Source organism: Cercospora beticola, chromosome 5, assembly GCF_033473495.1.
Source record: "Cercospora beticola chromosome 5, complete sequence".
NCBI lineage: Eukaryota > Fungi > Ascomycota > Dothideomycetes > Mycosphaerellales > Mycosphaerellaceae > Cercospora > Cercospora beticola.
Genome location: NC_088939.1, coordinates 5,145,921 through 5,159,538, shown reverse-complemented (window position 1 = coordinate 5,159,538; position 13,618 = coordinate 5,145,921). Strand labels below are relative to the sequence as shown.

At 54.2% G+C, this 13,618-nt stretch overlaps 5 protein-coding genes across 5 annotated transcripts; 3 read left to right on the top strand and 2 right to left on the bottom strand.

Moving 5' to 3' along the window:
- Nucleotides 1-307: 307 nt before the first annotated feature.
- RHO25_009133 (uncharacterized protein) lies at nt 308-1,861 on the bottom strand (the record flags this gene model as incomplete). The annotated part of the gene is made up of 1 exon (XM_023604905.1): nt 308-1,861. The coding sequence occupies one exon, from the start codon at nt 1,859-1,861 to the stop codon at nt 308-310; it is 1,554 nt and encodes a 517-aa protein (XP_023460672.1).
- A 301-nt stretch (nt 1,862-2,162) lies between these two features.
- On the top strand, nt 2,163-5,027 carry RHO25_009132 (uncharacterized protein; the record flags this gene model as incomplete). Its single annotated transcript, XM_023604904.1, has 1 exon — nt 2,163-5,027. One exon carries the CDS (start codon nt 2,163-2,165, stop codon nt 5,025-5,027), a length of 2,865 nt encoding a protein of 954 aa, XP_023460677.1.
- A 113-nt stretch (nt 5,028-5,140) lies between these two features.
- RHO25_009131 (uncharacterized protein) lies at nt 5,141-7,474 on the bottom strand (the record flags this gene model as incomplete). Its single annotated transcript, XM_023604903.2, has 3 exons — nt 5,141-5,387; nt 5,438-6,512; nt 6,562-7,474. 3 exons carry the CDS (start codon nt 7,472-7,474, stop codon nt 5,141-5,143), a joined length of 2,235 nt encoding a protein of 744 aa, XP_023460678.1.
- Nucleotides 7,475-7,853: 379 nt separating this feature from the next.
- RHO25_009130 (uncharacterized protein) lies at nt 7,854-10,183 on the top strand (the record flags this gene model as incomplete). The annotated part of the gene is made up of 7 exons (XM_065603149.1): nt 7,854-7,890; nt 7,944-8,064; nt 8,122-8,258; nt 8,312-8,563; nt 8,619-8,654; nt 8,703-8,990; nt 9,045-10,183. The coding sequence occupies 7 exons, from the start codon at nt 7,854-7,856 to the stop codon at nt 10,181-10,183; spliced, it is 2,010 nt and encodes a 669-aa protein (XP_065459221.1).
- Nucleotides 10,184-11,819: 1,636 nt separating this feature from the next.
- On the top strand, nt 11,820-13,239 carry RHO25_009129 (uncharacterized protein; the record flags this gene model as incomplete). The annotated part of the gene is made up of 2 exons (XM_023604901.2): nt 11,820-11,988; nt 12,041-13,239. 2 exons carry the CDS (start codon nt 11,820-11,822, stop codon nt 13,237-13,239), a joined length of 1,368 nt encoding a protein of 455 aa, XP_023460676.2.
- Nucleotides 13,240-13,618: the final 379 nt, after the last annotated feature.

The window sequence follows — 13,618 nt, the reverse complement described above, 5'->3', positions numbered from 1 at the left end:
GTGTCGTTGGTGCGTGCTGTACCGTTCGAGCGGGAAGTTGTTTAAAGGTAGCGACTTGACAGCACAAATCGATACTCTTTATACAGAGACTGTAGCAATCGCAGTGAATGTAGTCTGAGGCGGGCCTTTCCGGGGTGATCGCCGTGGAGACGGCATTTGTGTTTTTTCGATGCGATACAATGGAGTCTTGCCGTACGTGTCGCTTGCGGTGTCCCGGCGAAGCAATGATGAATATTGCCTGGCGACTCCGGCCCCTGGCGTCTTTCATGCGTGCAAGTCGCAGTCTGAACACTCCTATCATATTATCTTACGTCTTCAAGGGTGGAGTGCCACTGGGCGAGATCGCGGTGGGCGACATCACATCTCCGCCAGCCTTGCGAGAGATGCCGACTCCCCTCGCAAGCACTTCCAGCCTGCTCGCCTGGATGCGGTGCTTCTTCATCACCTGCACCCATTCTGGCTCGCTCTTGGCCTCTTCAGACCCGGCCTCATTATTTTGCACAGATTCCTCGTCTGTCGCCAAGTCCTCCTCTAGCAAAGCGATCATCATGCCAAAATCTGCCCCGAGTCGTCCCAGACTCCCGGCGCAATACAGGACTTGCGTTAGTAATGACTCGCGTGAAGACTTGTCGTTGAGATTTGGCATGTATTCGCGCAGTGTAGACTCAAGCAAGTCCACAAGATGCAAAGAGAAAGTGGAGACAGGAGACGGCAGAGGAAGTAACGGGTTTCCATCTGCTGCTCGTTTGGTCTCCTCGCTCGCACTGTGTTCCGATTCTGGGAGATTTGATGGGAATATGCTCTTGTACATGCTCAGTATGTTGAAACTTTGTTCTCGGAAGATCTCAATGTAGCGCTTCAGATAACGTTCGCTTTGCGTGCCAACGGAGACCTCTGCAGCAGCTTTCGAAGGTTTACCATTCATGGTGGCTGGTGTCTTGCGCTGCGCTGTCTCCTGGTCGGCTAAATCACGAAGCGGTTCCAACGCGTTAAGAGTCTCGTGAAGCATGCGTAACCGGCACACCAAGAACAGTGAGGGCAAAGCCCCGTCGGTGCTGGCAGGATTGGGCGACAAGCTCAAGGACTTGGTAGACAGAATGCCGTGCTTCGCTGCGTACTTCCCATCTTCTGTGAGATCTGGCGCGACGCGTCGCAGCCAGCCGATAGTCCGCATCGCCGCAGCTAGTTTCAAGGAAGGGCTTTGAAGAGACGTGATGAGAATGGAGGCCAGATTTTGCATTTCGCCCTCGGACTGAGTCGAGATATCGGCCACGAGCTGTGACTGCGGATAGAGCGTTTTGAGCCTCCTGATATGAGCATGGAGATCCAGTGCAGATGCATAAGACGTCGCGGCTGCTCCACCTGCTGCAGTGCTCCCGGAGCTGCCTGCCTGAGCCGCTGTCACAGTGGAAGACAACAGATGTGGCAGATCCAGCACGTCCGACACCCGGTCCACATTGCGTGCCAGCAAGGCTGCCCGTTTCCTCCGATCCAGTACTGCATTCTCCGTACTTCTGTCGTATTTTTGCGCAAACTCTGCCGCCACATCCTCCAGTTCTGGGACACTCTTGCTCAGCGACTGTGCCTGGGACCCAAATTCTGGTAGTAAAGACGTCAAATGGCTGACGTGTGTCGAGGAGGATATGACTGCCTTGTGGGATCGTTTGGATAGGGCCTGCAAGTTGCGTAGATGCGACTGGGCAGAGTGAAGGAGGGAGGCCGGCTCGGTGGTGTTGAGGTCGGAGAGGGAAAGAGTGCTGAGTCGCGCCAGATAGCCGCTCGTCTGCGGATCTCGGGGAGACGGAGGTGATGTTTCGTTGTCGAAGTAGGGAGCCAGCAGCTCGTACAGCGGATCGGCCATCTCGACCTTCCTGCTGCGACTGCTGCTGCTGTCCGTTACCATTGAACGTGGCTACTGGTGAAAGTGGAGACGAGCCGATCCTCGGCGAGATCCGCGATAAGATAATGTCGGCCTCAGACCCACTTTCCTTTGACTTTCAACACTTTCTGGAGTCTTCGACATGTGCATTCAAGGCCACATTCACAGCACCAAACTGCAGAAAGGAACCGTATAAGAAAGACAGTCCAGCAGAATGACCATCGCCAAATTCTCACTCCGGTAAATACCACGGAAAGGCCCACGCGACGCCGCCATCGCAGCCATGACTCTGATCCTTCATCCCGACGATATCGTGGCGAGTAAAGCCGATGAAAAGTCCCTGGCCGTTGTAGAGCGGACGCACAGTGATATCGACACGCACACCCCTTTTCCAGGCAAGGACGAGGACGAGCCCATCGATCGCGACAGCGAAATCTCGCATTCCACTTTCCGAAAATTCATGAGCGTTGGAGCGCCACCCAAAGACACAGTTCTGGTTCGATGGCAGAACAAGCCCAACCTCGAGTTACTGCCGGTGACCAAGCTCAAGTTGGTTGATCGGTCACTGCTCATCGGCGACATCGTCAAGCGCTCCGTACAGGATGCACAGTCGGGAGTGGTTCTCAACACATTCACTAAATGCACTCTGCAGCCGATGTGTGACGTTACTTACCAGGATTCCAAGATGCTCAAGGGACTACTTCCTCACGAAAACTTCGATGCGAGCACTTCGCAATATTGTGTATATCCAAACGGCAGGCCTGCTCCCATCATAGACGTACCCGCATCGGAACTAGTGGAGGCTGAGACGGTCACGGAGGACTGCTTGGTGATCTACAAAGACTGGATTGGGAAAGTGGAAGCAATCACGAACAATATCCAAGTACGGCTGACCGACAATTGTGTCGTCGAAATTGAAGACGAAGCTGGCGAGCATCCCGATGGGCACTACGGATCTTTCTGTGTTGGCGACATTGCGAAGACGAAGAAAGGCCAGCTTCGCACTGGAAAGTGGGTCTATGGTGCTTACAATGCAAACACTCCTCCTGTAGGCACAGTCGTCGCTGTGCGGACCGTGGCTGCAGAAGTCGCCTGGGCGCAACGAAGAATAGGCAGCACCCAAGAACAGGAACCACCGTTTATGCTCGAATCGGAAGAACTGGAGTCGGCAGGATTTTCTGTTTACCAGCGCGACCGAAGGCCAGCCAACAGCCACACCGAGTCTCCATCGACTAAATCCAACTCCGAGATCGATGTTCGCCTAGGATTGCGCGTGCGCTTCCGAGATCTGACTGGCGCTCGCGTAAAATACAACAGCAACGAACGTCCCAATATGATCCCTCATCTCGACAGACAAGCGAATCTTGGCTATGACTTGAATGTGTTCGATATCACCAAATTTGAGACAACCGTCTCAGTCCAATGGCAGGATCTATCCATTACTACTGAGCGATCGATCAATCTTTTTCCCGATTCGAGCTTGGACGACGAGCATGCGGCCTGGCCGGGCGAGATCGCGCACTCACTCAAGCTTGTGCCGGTGCCTGGAATGTCATTTGTGGAGCAGCCTGAGCAAGTCGGCGTGGTCCAGTCTGTCGACGCAGTGGACCGCATGGCAAAGGTCCGATGGCTGGAGAACTCACACATTCACTATGCGAAAGACCCAGATGGAGGCATGCCGCCAGCACTTGTGTCACATGCCATTTCCTCCGCACACGCAGAGGAGCAGCAGATCAGTCTGTACGACATTGAGGCACCTGCTGCCCTGAACTACCGCCGAGGAGACATCATTTTGATTTCTTGTCCTCCCTACAACACACTTCACGGCCGACCGAGTGATAGAACTTGGCTCGGCGAACTTATCGATACCCCGCTCGACGGCTCTCTAGTTGTGCGTCTTGGAGCTGCTTCACAGGTCCAGGATGTCGTTCTTCGTCGGGAGCAATGCGTAGTTGCTGTGAGATCAGATGGGAGCCATGCGGTCGATGCCTGGAACGAGGACGAGATGGACGATGAATACGATGTATCTGATGACGAAGAGATCGACGACGATTGGGGCAGCGACGCGGAAAGCGAGGAAGAGGAGATGCTTATCCGGTGGGAGGACGAGAATGGTGAAGAAATGGACGAGGACGAGGTTGAAAATGACGAATGGGAGTCGGCGGATGAGGACACTGAAGATCTGCCCATGGAGGATGCGCAGGAGTTTCACACACCGCCAACCTCACACTCTGCATCGCCGATAGATACGGCTGCGCACAAGATGAAGACGGACGCAGCACCTACAGAGCCTACCATCGAAGCTCCTCCCTCATATGCGATTCTCGATGGGGATGTTCCACTCGACCACCGCTTTCGCAACGAGCCTACCACCTCGAGTTCTGTACACACAAAACGCACACAAAAGGAGCACAAGATCCTCCGTAACAACTCCGCCCTTCCCACAGGTGTCTACATCCGCTCCTGGGAATCACGTCTCGACCTCCTCCGCTGCTTGATCATCGGCCCCACGGACACCCCATACGCCAACGCTCCTTTCGTGGTCGACTTCTACCTATCCTCCGAATTCCCCACCGAACCACCTCAGGTCTACTTCCACTCCTGGCCCACCATCTCGGCCATTGGAACTCTAGGCCGCGTCAACCCAAATCTATACGAAGACGGGAAAATCTGCCTATCACTTCTCGGAACCTGGGAAGGAAGCAAAGGAGAAGGCTGGAGTGCGACACGAAGCACATTACTACAGGTCATGGTCTCACTACTGGGACTGGTCCTTGTTCGCGAACCGTACTACAACGAAGCCGGCTATGAAGCTCTTGTGGGAGATGAGGCAAGCAAAAGACCAAGCGCACTGTACAGCGAAAGAGTGTTTTTGCGCGCAAAAGGCTTTTTGATCACGGCTTTATCGGGCACCGACACGACACCGGGACTGAAAGGTCTCGAAGATATCATTCGATGGACATACCTTCAACCAAGCGGGCCAAAGCTGCTCCAAGCGACAATCGCCAATGTGAAAGAAGTGCTGGAGAGAAGTAATGGTAATGATGAGGCAGATGGATTGACGGTCATGTCGAAAGGCGCTTGCATTCCCTTGAGAAGGGTACTAGATAGACTTGTTGCCTTTGACGATGAGGCAAAGTCCTCATAATTGGTTGTGCAAACATCCCAGCGAAGCAATGTAGTTATGCTCAGAATATACTCTGGGTCGACCCCAACACGATTGACAGTGCGTCCAGAAGGCGAGCAACATCTGCGCGCGCATCACAACTCCTCTTCCTGGACCGTGTGACCATCTACGCTGACCAACGACCACTCCTTGCCATCGCCAAGCACAGTATCGTATGCATTTCGTTGAAGCGCCTCCTTCAGATCATCCCCGACAAGCTCCGTGAATTGTTGCGAAGTCTTTGGTTGATGGCGTACAGGCGTTGGCGTGGATGAGGCATGGATATGATCGGTCGAAGTGGTACGCCGTCTATGATTGTTGCTTGGCCTCGAAGAAATAACGCTGCGAAGACAGTCAGTATCAGTCAGACGGCAAGTCTATGTTCCACTTACGCCTCCGTTTCCGGGATAGACCTGGCCAGAGGGGATTCATCCGACGAACTGCGAGGGGCGTCGATGATGCCGGGGCTCCGAGCATTCTTCTCGCTTGGCAAGATCGATGTGCGGAGCCAAGCCTCGCTCTTGACGATGCCTGAGACCATGGCTGATGGTCTGCTGGTGGCGGAACCAGGGGTCACACGACTTCCCACTGGCTTCGAATGAGAACGTTCTTTTGGCGTTCCTCTCGGTCGCTTTGCATATTGTGGCTTGTCTGTGTCGGCAGCACGCTTATTCGTCTCATGCACAGTCATAGGCAATAGCACCTTGGGCTTCACTGGAGTCTCGGAGATCTGAGTGAGCTCGTCGTCCTGAACGGCAGAGTCTTGCGTTTCTCCGTCAGATGCCTGAGTCTGGCGCATATTTGCAATATCCTCCCCGTGAGTCTCGTTGAGATCTTGCATCATCTTTTTGTCGTGGCGAAAGTCTGGTGGGATCTTGTACAGATGACCAAAGAGGTAGGACATGGAATGCTCTGGGCCCCAACTGCTCTTGTCCACTGTGCAAGGATAAATGTCCTTTGGCAGAAGCGCGTCCATGAAGACACAAAGCTCTCCATAGGATGCGTGGCGTGAGTACGGAAATGTGATCTGCTTTGGCAGGCTGCCGGGCCGTGCTGCAGGGCGACGTGGGTTGGTGGGTGCATCGCTCTTCGAATCTGATACGCGCTTCGCCAGCACAGACACGACTTTCTCAAGTGGCAACTCGTCGAGATCCTCAAGCAGGTCGTCCTCAGCATCTTGCGTGACATCCTTAGTCCCATCGCCATTTGCTAGATCTGCAAGCTGGAGCGGAATCGCCGAGCCGCGTGCAGATGTAGTTGCTGTGAGCATTTGCACGACGCCGGACAACAGCTCAGGTTGCGAATGAAGCTTTTCCACGCAGAGCGACATAAGCTTCTGGAAGATGCTGCTATCATCGATCTCGAGCTCGTGTTGCTGGTTCAGATCTCCCTGTCCGCCACCAGCGCCGAGCTCGGCCATTTCTTGGCCGTTGTGTCTCGAGACGATGGGCGTGATGCGCACAAAATCTGCTCACATTAGCGAGAATCATCAACGGTGCTGTAGACGAATCAGTACCATTGTTGAAGACAGTGCACCCAGTTCCACGTTCGCATGAGTGGAGACGTTGATATCGAGTAGAAAGGCAAGCCTCTCGCTCTTCGTTGCCGACTCTGGTCCGAATGAGTTTGTACGCCTCAGGTGCCTTGGGCTCCGCGCCATTGTGAAGAGAGCTGTAAAGGGCATGACGATAGTCGTCGACGTGTATCTGGCTGCGGAGAAAGAGCGAAAGAGCTTGCCAGACCTCTTCGTAGCCGAAAGTCCACGCGTCGATGTAGAACTCGGTATCAGGCGGATACTGCGCAACCTTTTGCAGTAGCTCGCTGATTCCCTCTGCTTTGCTCGGAAAGTGGCGGTAACGATCGCTTTTGCTTGCAAATGTTGTATCGAGATACACCGTATCAAGTCGCTTCTGAGGCATCACACTCCCATGGCGAGCGTATGGCACCATCACTGGGTTGCGGGTAATTGAATTGACCCACCAGACTTCGGCGCGAATGTCTCCGGTGTAAAGGATCGCCTTGCCATCGCCTTCGATCAGGAACATGCAGGCACCTACACAATGATTCGCGTCGAGAAGAGTGACACGTATCGAGCGCCCGGGCACAAGTTCGATCTCAGTCGGAGCTTCGCAGGGAATTGGCCTGAGTATCTTCCTCAAGTGCCCGTAAGTCTGTTGTCTGCTTTCAAGGATGCCTCTGGCGAAATTCATGCGATGGGGGTATTTCTCGAGGCGGAGCAATATCTCGCGCGTGGCAGGCGAGCACCAAATGAAGGGAGATCTGCATGTCTCGAGGCCCTGCAGATGGTCGGAGTGGACATGGCTCAAGAAGTAAGCAAGCGCAGGGCGATTCTGCTGCGAAGAGCTTTGGCGGAAGTAGTCGATGCGGATGTCAGGGAACTCGGCGACGATGCCGTCGAAGGTGGACATGACCGAAGCCGCTCATCGTGGCAACGCTGCTGTCACCTCGGGCGATGGAGTTGTGGCGATGGATGGAGGAGAAAGACGCGTCAGTGGACGCGAGGGGCAAAATGGCACGACGCGAGTTGGACGCGCTATCACGTGTCGCCTGACTTGGTTCGGGAAGGACTTCGGATCTGCTCGTGCTTCTTTCACTCTCACACCCACACCCACACCCACCTCTGCCTGCGTCGTGGCCCAATGGCGTCTAGCGTGCGCGATTTATCGTCCTCGACATGCCTACTCTTCCCACCGGACGACGACTCCTTGCGCCGATGGACATCTCTCCCCTCAACTCTGTGAACCGTGCTTGGTGAAAGTGTATCCGCCGACGACCATCTCTCAAGCCATGTGGCGGCCGTCGCTGAACTTCGTGTCTCTTCATTGTTAAGTCCGCACTTCCCTGCTACTCCGCCAACCCTCTAACCCGCCGACACAGATGCCTACATCCTGACCTGCACTCTTCTCGCCTTCATCATCTTCGTCGGCGACGGGAATGTCTCGACGACAGATGCCTTCTTCTTCGCCGCCAGCTGTACGACCGAATCCGGCTTGAACCCGTAGGTCATATATCAACCAGCGCTGTCCCGCCATCTCAGCCGTTCATGCCTGTCCAGTGTGGATGTGAAAGCCCTCAAGCTTTACCAACAACTCGTCATCTACTTCTTCCCCATCATCACGAATGTGGGCTTCGTCAACATCGTCGTCGTCATCGCGAGGCTACGATGGTACAAGAAGGCGATGCGCGAGCATGGTGTGTCTTGGTCAGCGGAAGACTCCAAACGACCGCTGCTGACTCGAGGACAGTGCGATTCTCTACCTCAGCCTCTGATGCCCAGGACACCTTGCCATCCTCCGAGACTGCCACGGCCCCTCCCACGCTTGAAAAGCGTCATGATGGTCGACAAGTCCCCAGCGACCACGTGCAAGATACTTCTGAGCAAGCATCGGTGGATCCCAAAGAGTCTCGCGTTGCCACCATTCAGTGGGCGGAGGAGGTTCGCAATGCAGGCAAAGGCAAAGCACTGCGAGTGCCTGGTCCTCGTGATCGAGAAAGGGGTACCTATTTCCACCGCGTGCGCTGCAAGCAGGTACTGACAACCCCGATTCTCAGGTGCTCCTTTAGAGGAGGTCGACCTCGAGCGTAATGGTAAGAGCTCAAGTCAGCAAGACATGAGCTGTACTGATTCTCGTGTAGACGACGACCGTATCTCCGTGCTTGGCCGCAGGAACCGTCGCGATAGCTCCTTGCACGAGCGGATCAGCCATGCCACGACCACTGTGTCTGTCGATCGAATCGCCTCGTCTCTGTTCGTGATTGGACAGACAGCGCCTATGCGAAAGACACAGTCACGCAGTCTAGCAGATACGAGGGCTGCGAACATCAGTGGAGAGCAGCGACCACCGAAATACGAACTCGAGGATCCAGACAAAATGGGTGGGATTGAGTATCGCAGCTTAAAGTTAATGCTCAAAGTGGCCGTTGGTACGATCGAGCGCATGCTTCACATACCGACGTACCACGCTAACGTGTGCTCAGGTTACTTTGTCGGTCTACATCTTCTTGGTGTGCTGTGCCTCTTACCTTGGATCTATCGTAGCCCTGCAAAGTATCACGAATATCTCGCTGAGCAGGGGAACGACAGAGCTTGGTGGGCGATATACACGTCGCAAACCATGATCAGCAATCTAGGCTTCACCTTGACCCCAGATTCCATGGTCCATTTCGCCGACGCGACCTGGCCATTACTTGTCATGACGTTTCTCGCATACGCCGGAAACACATGCTACCCCATTCTCCTTCGACTTCTAATCTGGGTCATGGCCAAAATCACCCCCAAGAACAAGTCGATCCAGCAACCTCTCGCATTTCTACTCAATCATCCTCGTCGATGCTACACACTACTCTTCCCGAGCACACCAACATGGATCCTCGGCTTCATTCTCTTCGCTCTCAATGCCATCGACATCATTCTCATCATTGTTCTTGATCTCAACAACCCAGCTGTTAACTATCTTGAGCCAGCCAACCGCTTCGTCGCTGCGCTCTTCCAATCAGCTTCCGCCCGACACACGGGCACGGCGACATTCAATCTCGCCAACGTCAGCCCCGCAGTCCAGTTCAGCTTGCTGGTCATGATGTACGTTGCCGTATATCCCATCGCAATCAGTGTCCGTGCCAGCAACGCATACGAAGACAAGCCCGTAGCACAGTACAGTCATGAATTGGAGCTTGACGACGATGCGAACCAGTCGGGCTACCTTATGAAACACATCCGGAATCAACTCTCTTTCGACCTCTGGTACATCTTCCTTGGAACTTTCTGCATCACAACCGCCGAAGCAGGGCGAATCGCTGATAATGCCGATCCGGCCTTCTCTGTCTTCAGCATCATGTTCGAAGTCGTGAGCGGTTATGGCAACGTAGGACTGTCCTTGGGATACCCTACCAATTCTGCGAGTCTGAGCGGCGAGTTCACGATCTTTAGCAAGTTGGTCATTTGTGCCATGATGATCCGCGGTCGTCACAGGGGCTTGCCGTATGCGCTGGACCGTGCAGTCATGTTGCCTGAGTACGAGGAGCAAAACCGTGATGAGAGCCAGTTGGCTGCAGAGGCGGACGGGGAAATGAAACAGGAGTGGAGGGGGGTGCCGATAAGGAAGTTTCGTACACAGTAGAGCGAGTGATGCCGGTCTTGAAATAGTTCATGGTCTGCAGCCTTGGAGGAACAATGCGGACGTGGTAGCGACCATCTTTCCCAACTTGCTTGCGTTTTCACTTCGGCTCTCTGTCAAGACCCAATCTCCCACGTGCTACATGCGACGTACAACGCGGAGTATACGACAAACGACAACACACTTCCACCGCATGAAGGAAAGGACCGGTCTGCTCAAGTAGGGCACGCTGACACTGCCGGTGTTGCGTCGGCTGCTTGCCAATTCTCTGCATCTGGGCATAGCTGCCTTCGTGGCGGCTGCAACCGTGTAGGAATTAACCAACTAACCAATCATTGATAAACGATCGTTTAGACTGCCCCTAACAAAGTGGGTGGTCACCTATTCCAAAACTGTCAGTATTCGGGACACATCTCCTTAGGCCAAAAAGTCGGTATGGGAGCAGATTTACAGCAGGTTTTGGCGAAGCAGCCGCCTCCACATGTGTGATGGCCGTCCCTGCAGGTGCAGCAGACACGCGCTACCAGCGCTTCCTTTGGCTCAAGTCCAGTTGGGTTGGCGAATGTCTCGACGGACATCCAGAGAAGGAAGGTAGAGGTAATAGTAAGCCACTTCATTGTTCCTTAGTCTCGAGGTAGGGCTTTCACGGATCGTATTCGCAGGATTTGGATGTAGGTGTAGGACTTTCAGGACAGTTGCGGGGACAGATTCGAGACTACAGCTGCTTGCTTATATATTATCAGCATGCTGTCCGCAGTGGAGTGATCTTCTGGACCGTGCCATCCGAGTATCCTAGCTAATACTAGGATTTCGTCTGAACAAGTACTAGACTTTATTACTATCGTTGCTCCCCGGGTTGGGTTCGGGAGTGTCGTCTATCCCACTGAAACCCCGTGGACAAGCAACAGGCCTCTTAGATCGTTTAGACATTTTGACCTATCAAGCTTTTCGCAGCCCTTGTGCCAACACTCGCACGGCGCACCTGAGCACCTAGAGGATCGCCACGGGATCTGTACAGCGCTGAATATCCTCGTTTGGTTTGAACTAACACAATACAGGGTTATCGTACGCTGCTTCTCCGCGTTCGGACCGAGCGGCATTTGGCAGCGCTCGTGTCACGATCCTTTTCCCTGCACTAACACGAGGTGCAGCTGGTTTCTTGCGGCGGTGGGCGGCCCTCGATGTCCCTCGGTCCGCCGTGTTTTCTCGATCACCTACAAGAGAGTGAGTAGTCTTCTAACTAGCGGGATCGTCTGCTGATCCAATGAGCGTGGGTATCGAGGCGGCTGTGCCTGGCATGGCCGGCGGCTTCAACGAAGAACTGCCGAACGTCAACGACAACTCCCACACCACCACTCCACATCTGAACGCAACACCGCAATCATCATCATCCGCTGCATCAGCAACAGGAGCAGATGACGTCCAGTATTCGATGGAGCAATCATCTACCGGCCTCCACTCCGCTTGCTGCATGCCGCAAGCTCGCCTGTTATCCACCTCACTATGACGTTCACCCTTCTCGATGCTGTACGAGAGGCGAGATGATTCGCAAAGGTATATACGCCAAACTGGCACTTCCGTAGGTTCTCCGTCCAAGTTTCATTTTCGCCATATCTTTCACCAGCAATCGCGAATCATCATGGCGCTCTCACAAGCAGCAGGCAAGCTCGAGCAGGCTATCGGCCACGGCGACAATGCCACAACTATTCAAAACGTCACGAACCCAGGACTGGACCGCGAGAAGTATGGCGACCCGTCTGAGACGATGTCCGCTTTGATCTGGAACGGCAAGAACACAGTCGAGATGAGTGAGTAAACCAGAATTCCTTCGACGTCGAGGGAAAGACTGACATGTGGTAGCTGAATGCCCCAAGCCCAAGATCATCGAGTCGAGAGATGTCATCCTCAAGGTCACTGGCTCAACAGTCTGTGGCTCCGACCTCCACCTCCTCCACGGAAGCGTTGTTGAATTACAAAAGGGGGACATTTTGGGACACGAATTCTGCGGAATTGTGGACGAGATGGGCTCCGCCGTGAAGGGACTCAAGAAGGGCGACAGAGTGGTAGCCTCTTTCCAGATCGCCTGCGGAGACTGCTACTACTGCCAGCAAAAAATGTCCTCGCAATGTGAGAAGACCAACAGCAACACAATTGAGAACGCCATGTACGGCGGTCGCACGGCCGGCATGTTCGGTTACAGTCACTTCACGGGAGGTTTCGCTGGTGGTCAGGCGGAATACACTCGTGTGCCTTACGGCGATGTCAACCTTCTGAAGATCCCGGACGATGTCCCGGACGAGAAGGCACTCTACTTGTCGGACGTCATCGCCACCAGCTGGAACTGCGTGGTCGACACCGTGGTCTACGAGGGCGACATCGTTGCAGTCTGGGGTGCTGGCCCTATCGGCCAGATGGCAGCCGAGTTCGCTTTCATGAGGGGAGCGCGAAGGGTCATCGTCATTGACAGCAACTGGAGGCTGGACTTCATGAAGGAGAAGTATCCCAAGGTCGAAACAGTCGACTACTCGCAGCTCAAGGAGACCAAGGGTGGCGTCGTCGCAAAGCTCAAAGAGATGTGTGATGGCCGTGGTCCAGACGCTGCCCTCGAGTGTGTGGCTGGCGAGTACCCGAAGGGCTGGATGCACGCTGCTGAGCTGGCTCTGGGTCTCGAGACCGATACCAGCGAGATTCTCAACGAGATGATCGAGAGTGTCAGAAACTTTGGTCGTGTCGGAATCACTGGTGTGTATGTTGGCTATACCAACCACTTCAACATCGGCAGTCTGATGGAGCGCGGCATCCGCTTCATCGGTAACGGTCAAGCGCCAGTGCACCGATACTGGGAGGACCTTCTGAAGAAGATCCAAGCTGGCGAGATCGACCCTCTGAAAATGGTCACACATCGTGTGCGCGTGGAAGACTTGGACAAGGTCTACTACAAGTTCGAGAAGAAGGAGGACCACATGCAGAAGGTGTACGTGGAGACCAGATTCTCTGCGCCAGCATGCGCCGGCTCGCCAGCCTTGATTAGATACACCGATCGCCCATTGAGAACATAATTGTAGAAGTCGAATAGAGCTTTACGAGACCAATGAGACAGAATACTGTACAGAGCACTTCAGCCGAATCACGAGCATAGTAGCCAAGAAAGAGCCTTTCCGTTTTTGGTTGATGTCGCGGCGGACGAATTCGTGCCGAGAAGCTGCGAAGTGGAAACTTGCTCATTCACGCTTCTCGATTTTGTCCCAGCGGAACTTGACAAGACAAAGAAGTCTGCTGTAGTCGTGCAAGGCAAGTATTGACCTCATTTTCATACTGTTGCTCTCAATCAGTCGGCGCGAACCGCAGAGGCTGAAGTCCTCACATTCCAGTCGCCACTTTCGGACACCAATCAGTCGTTCACCAAGAACTCGTCCCTACATGCCTTGGCGCTGGACT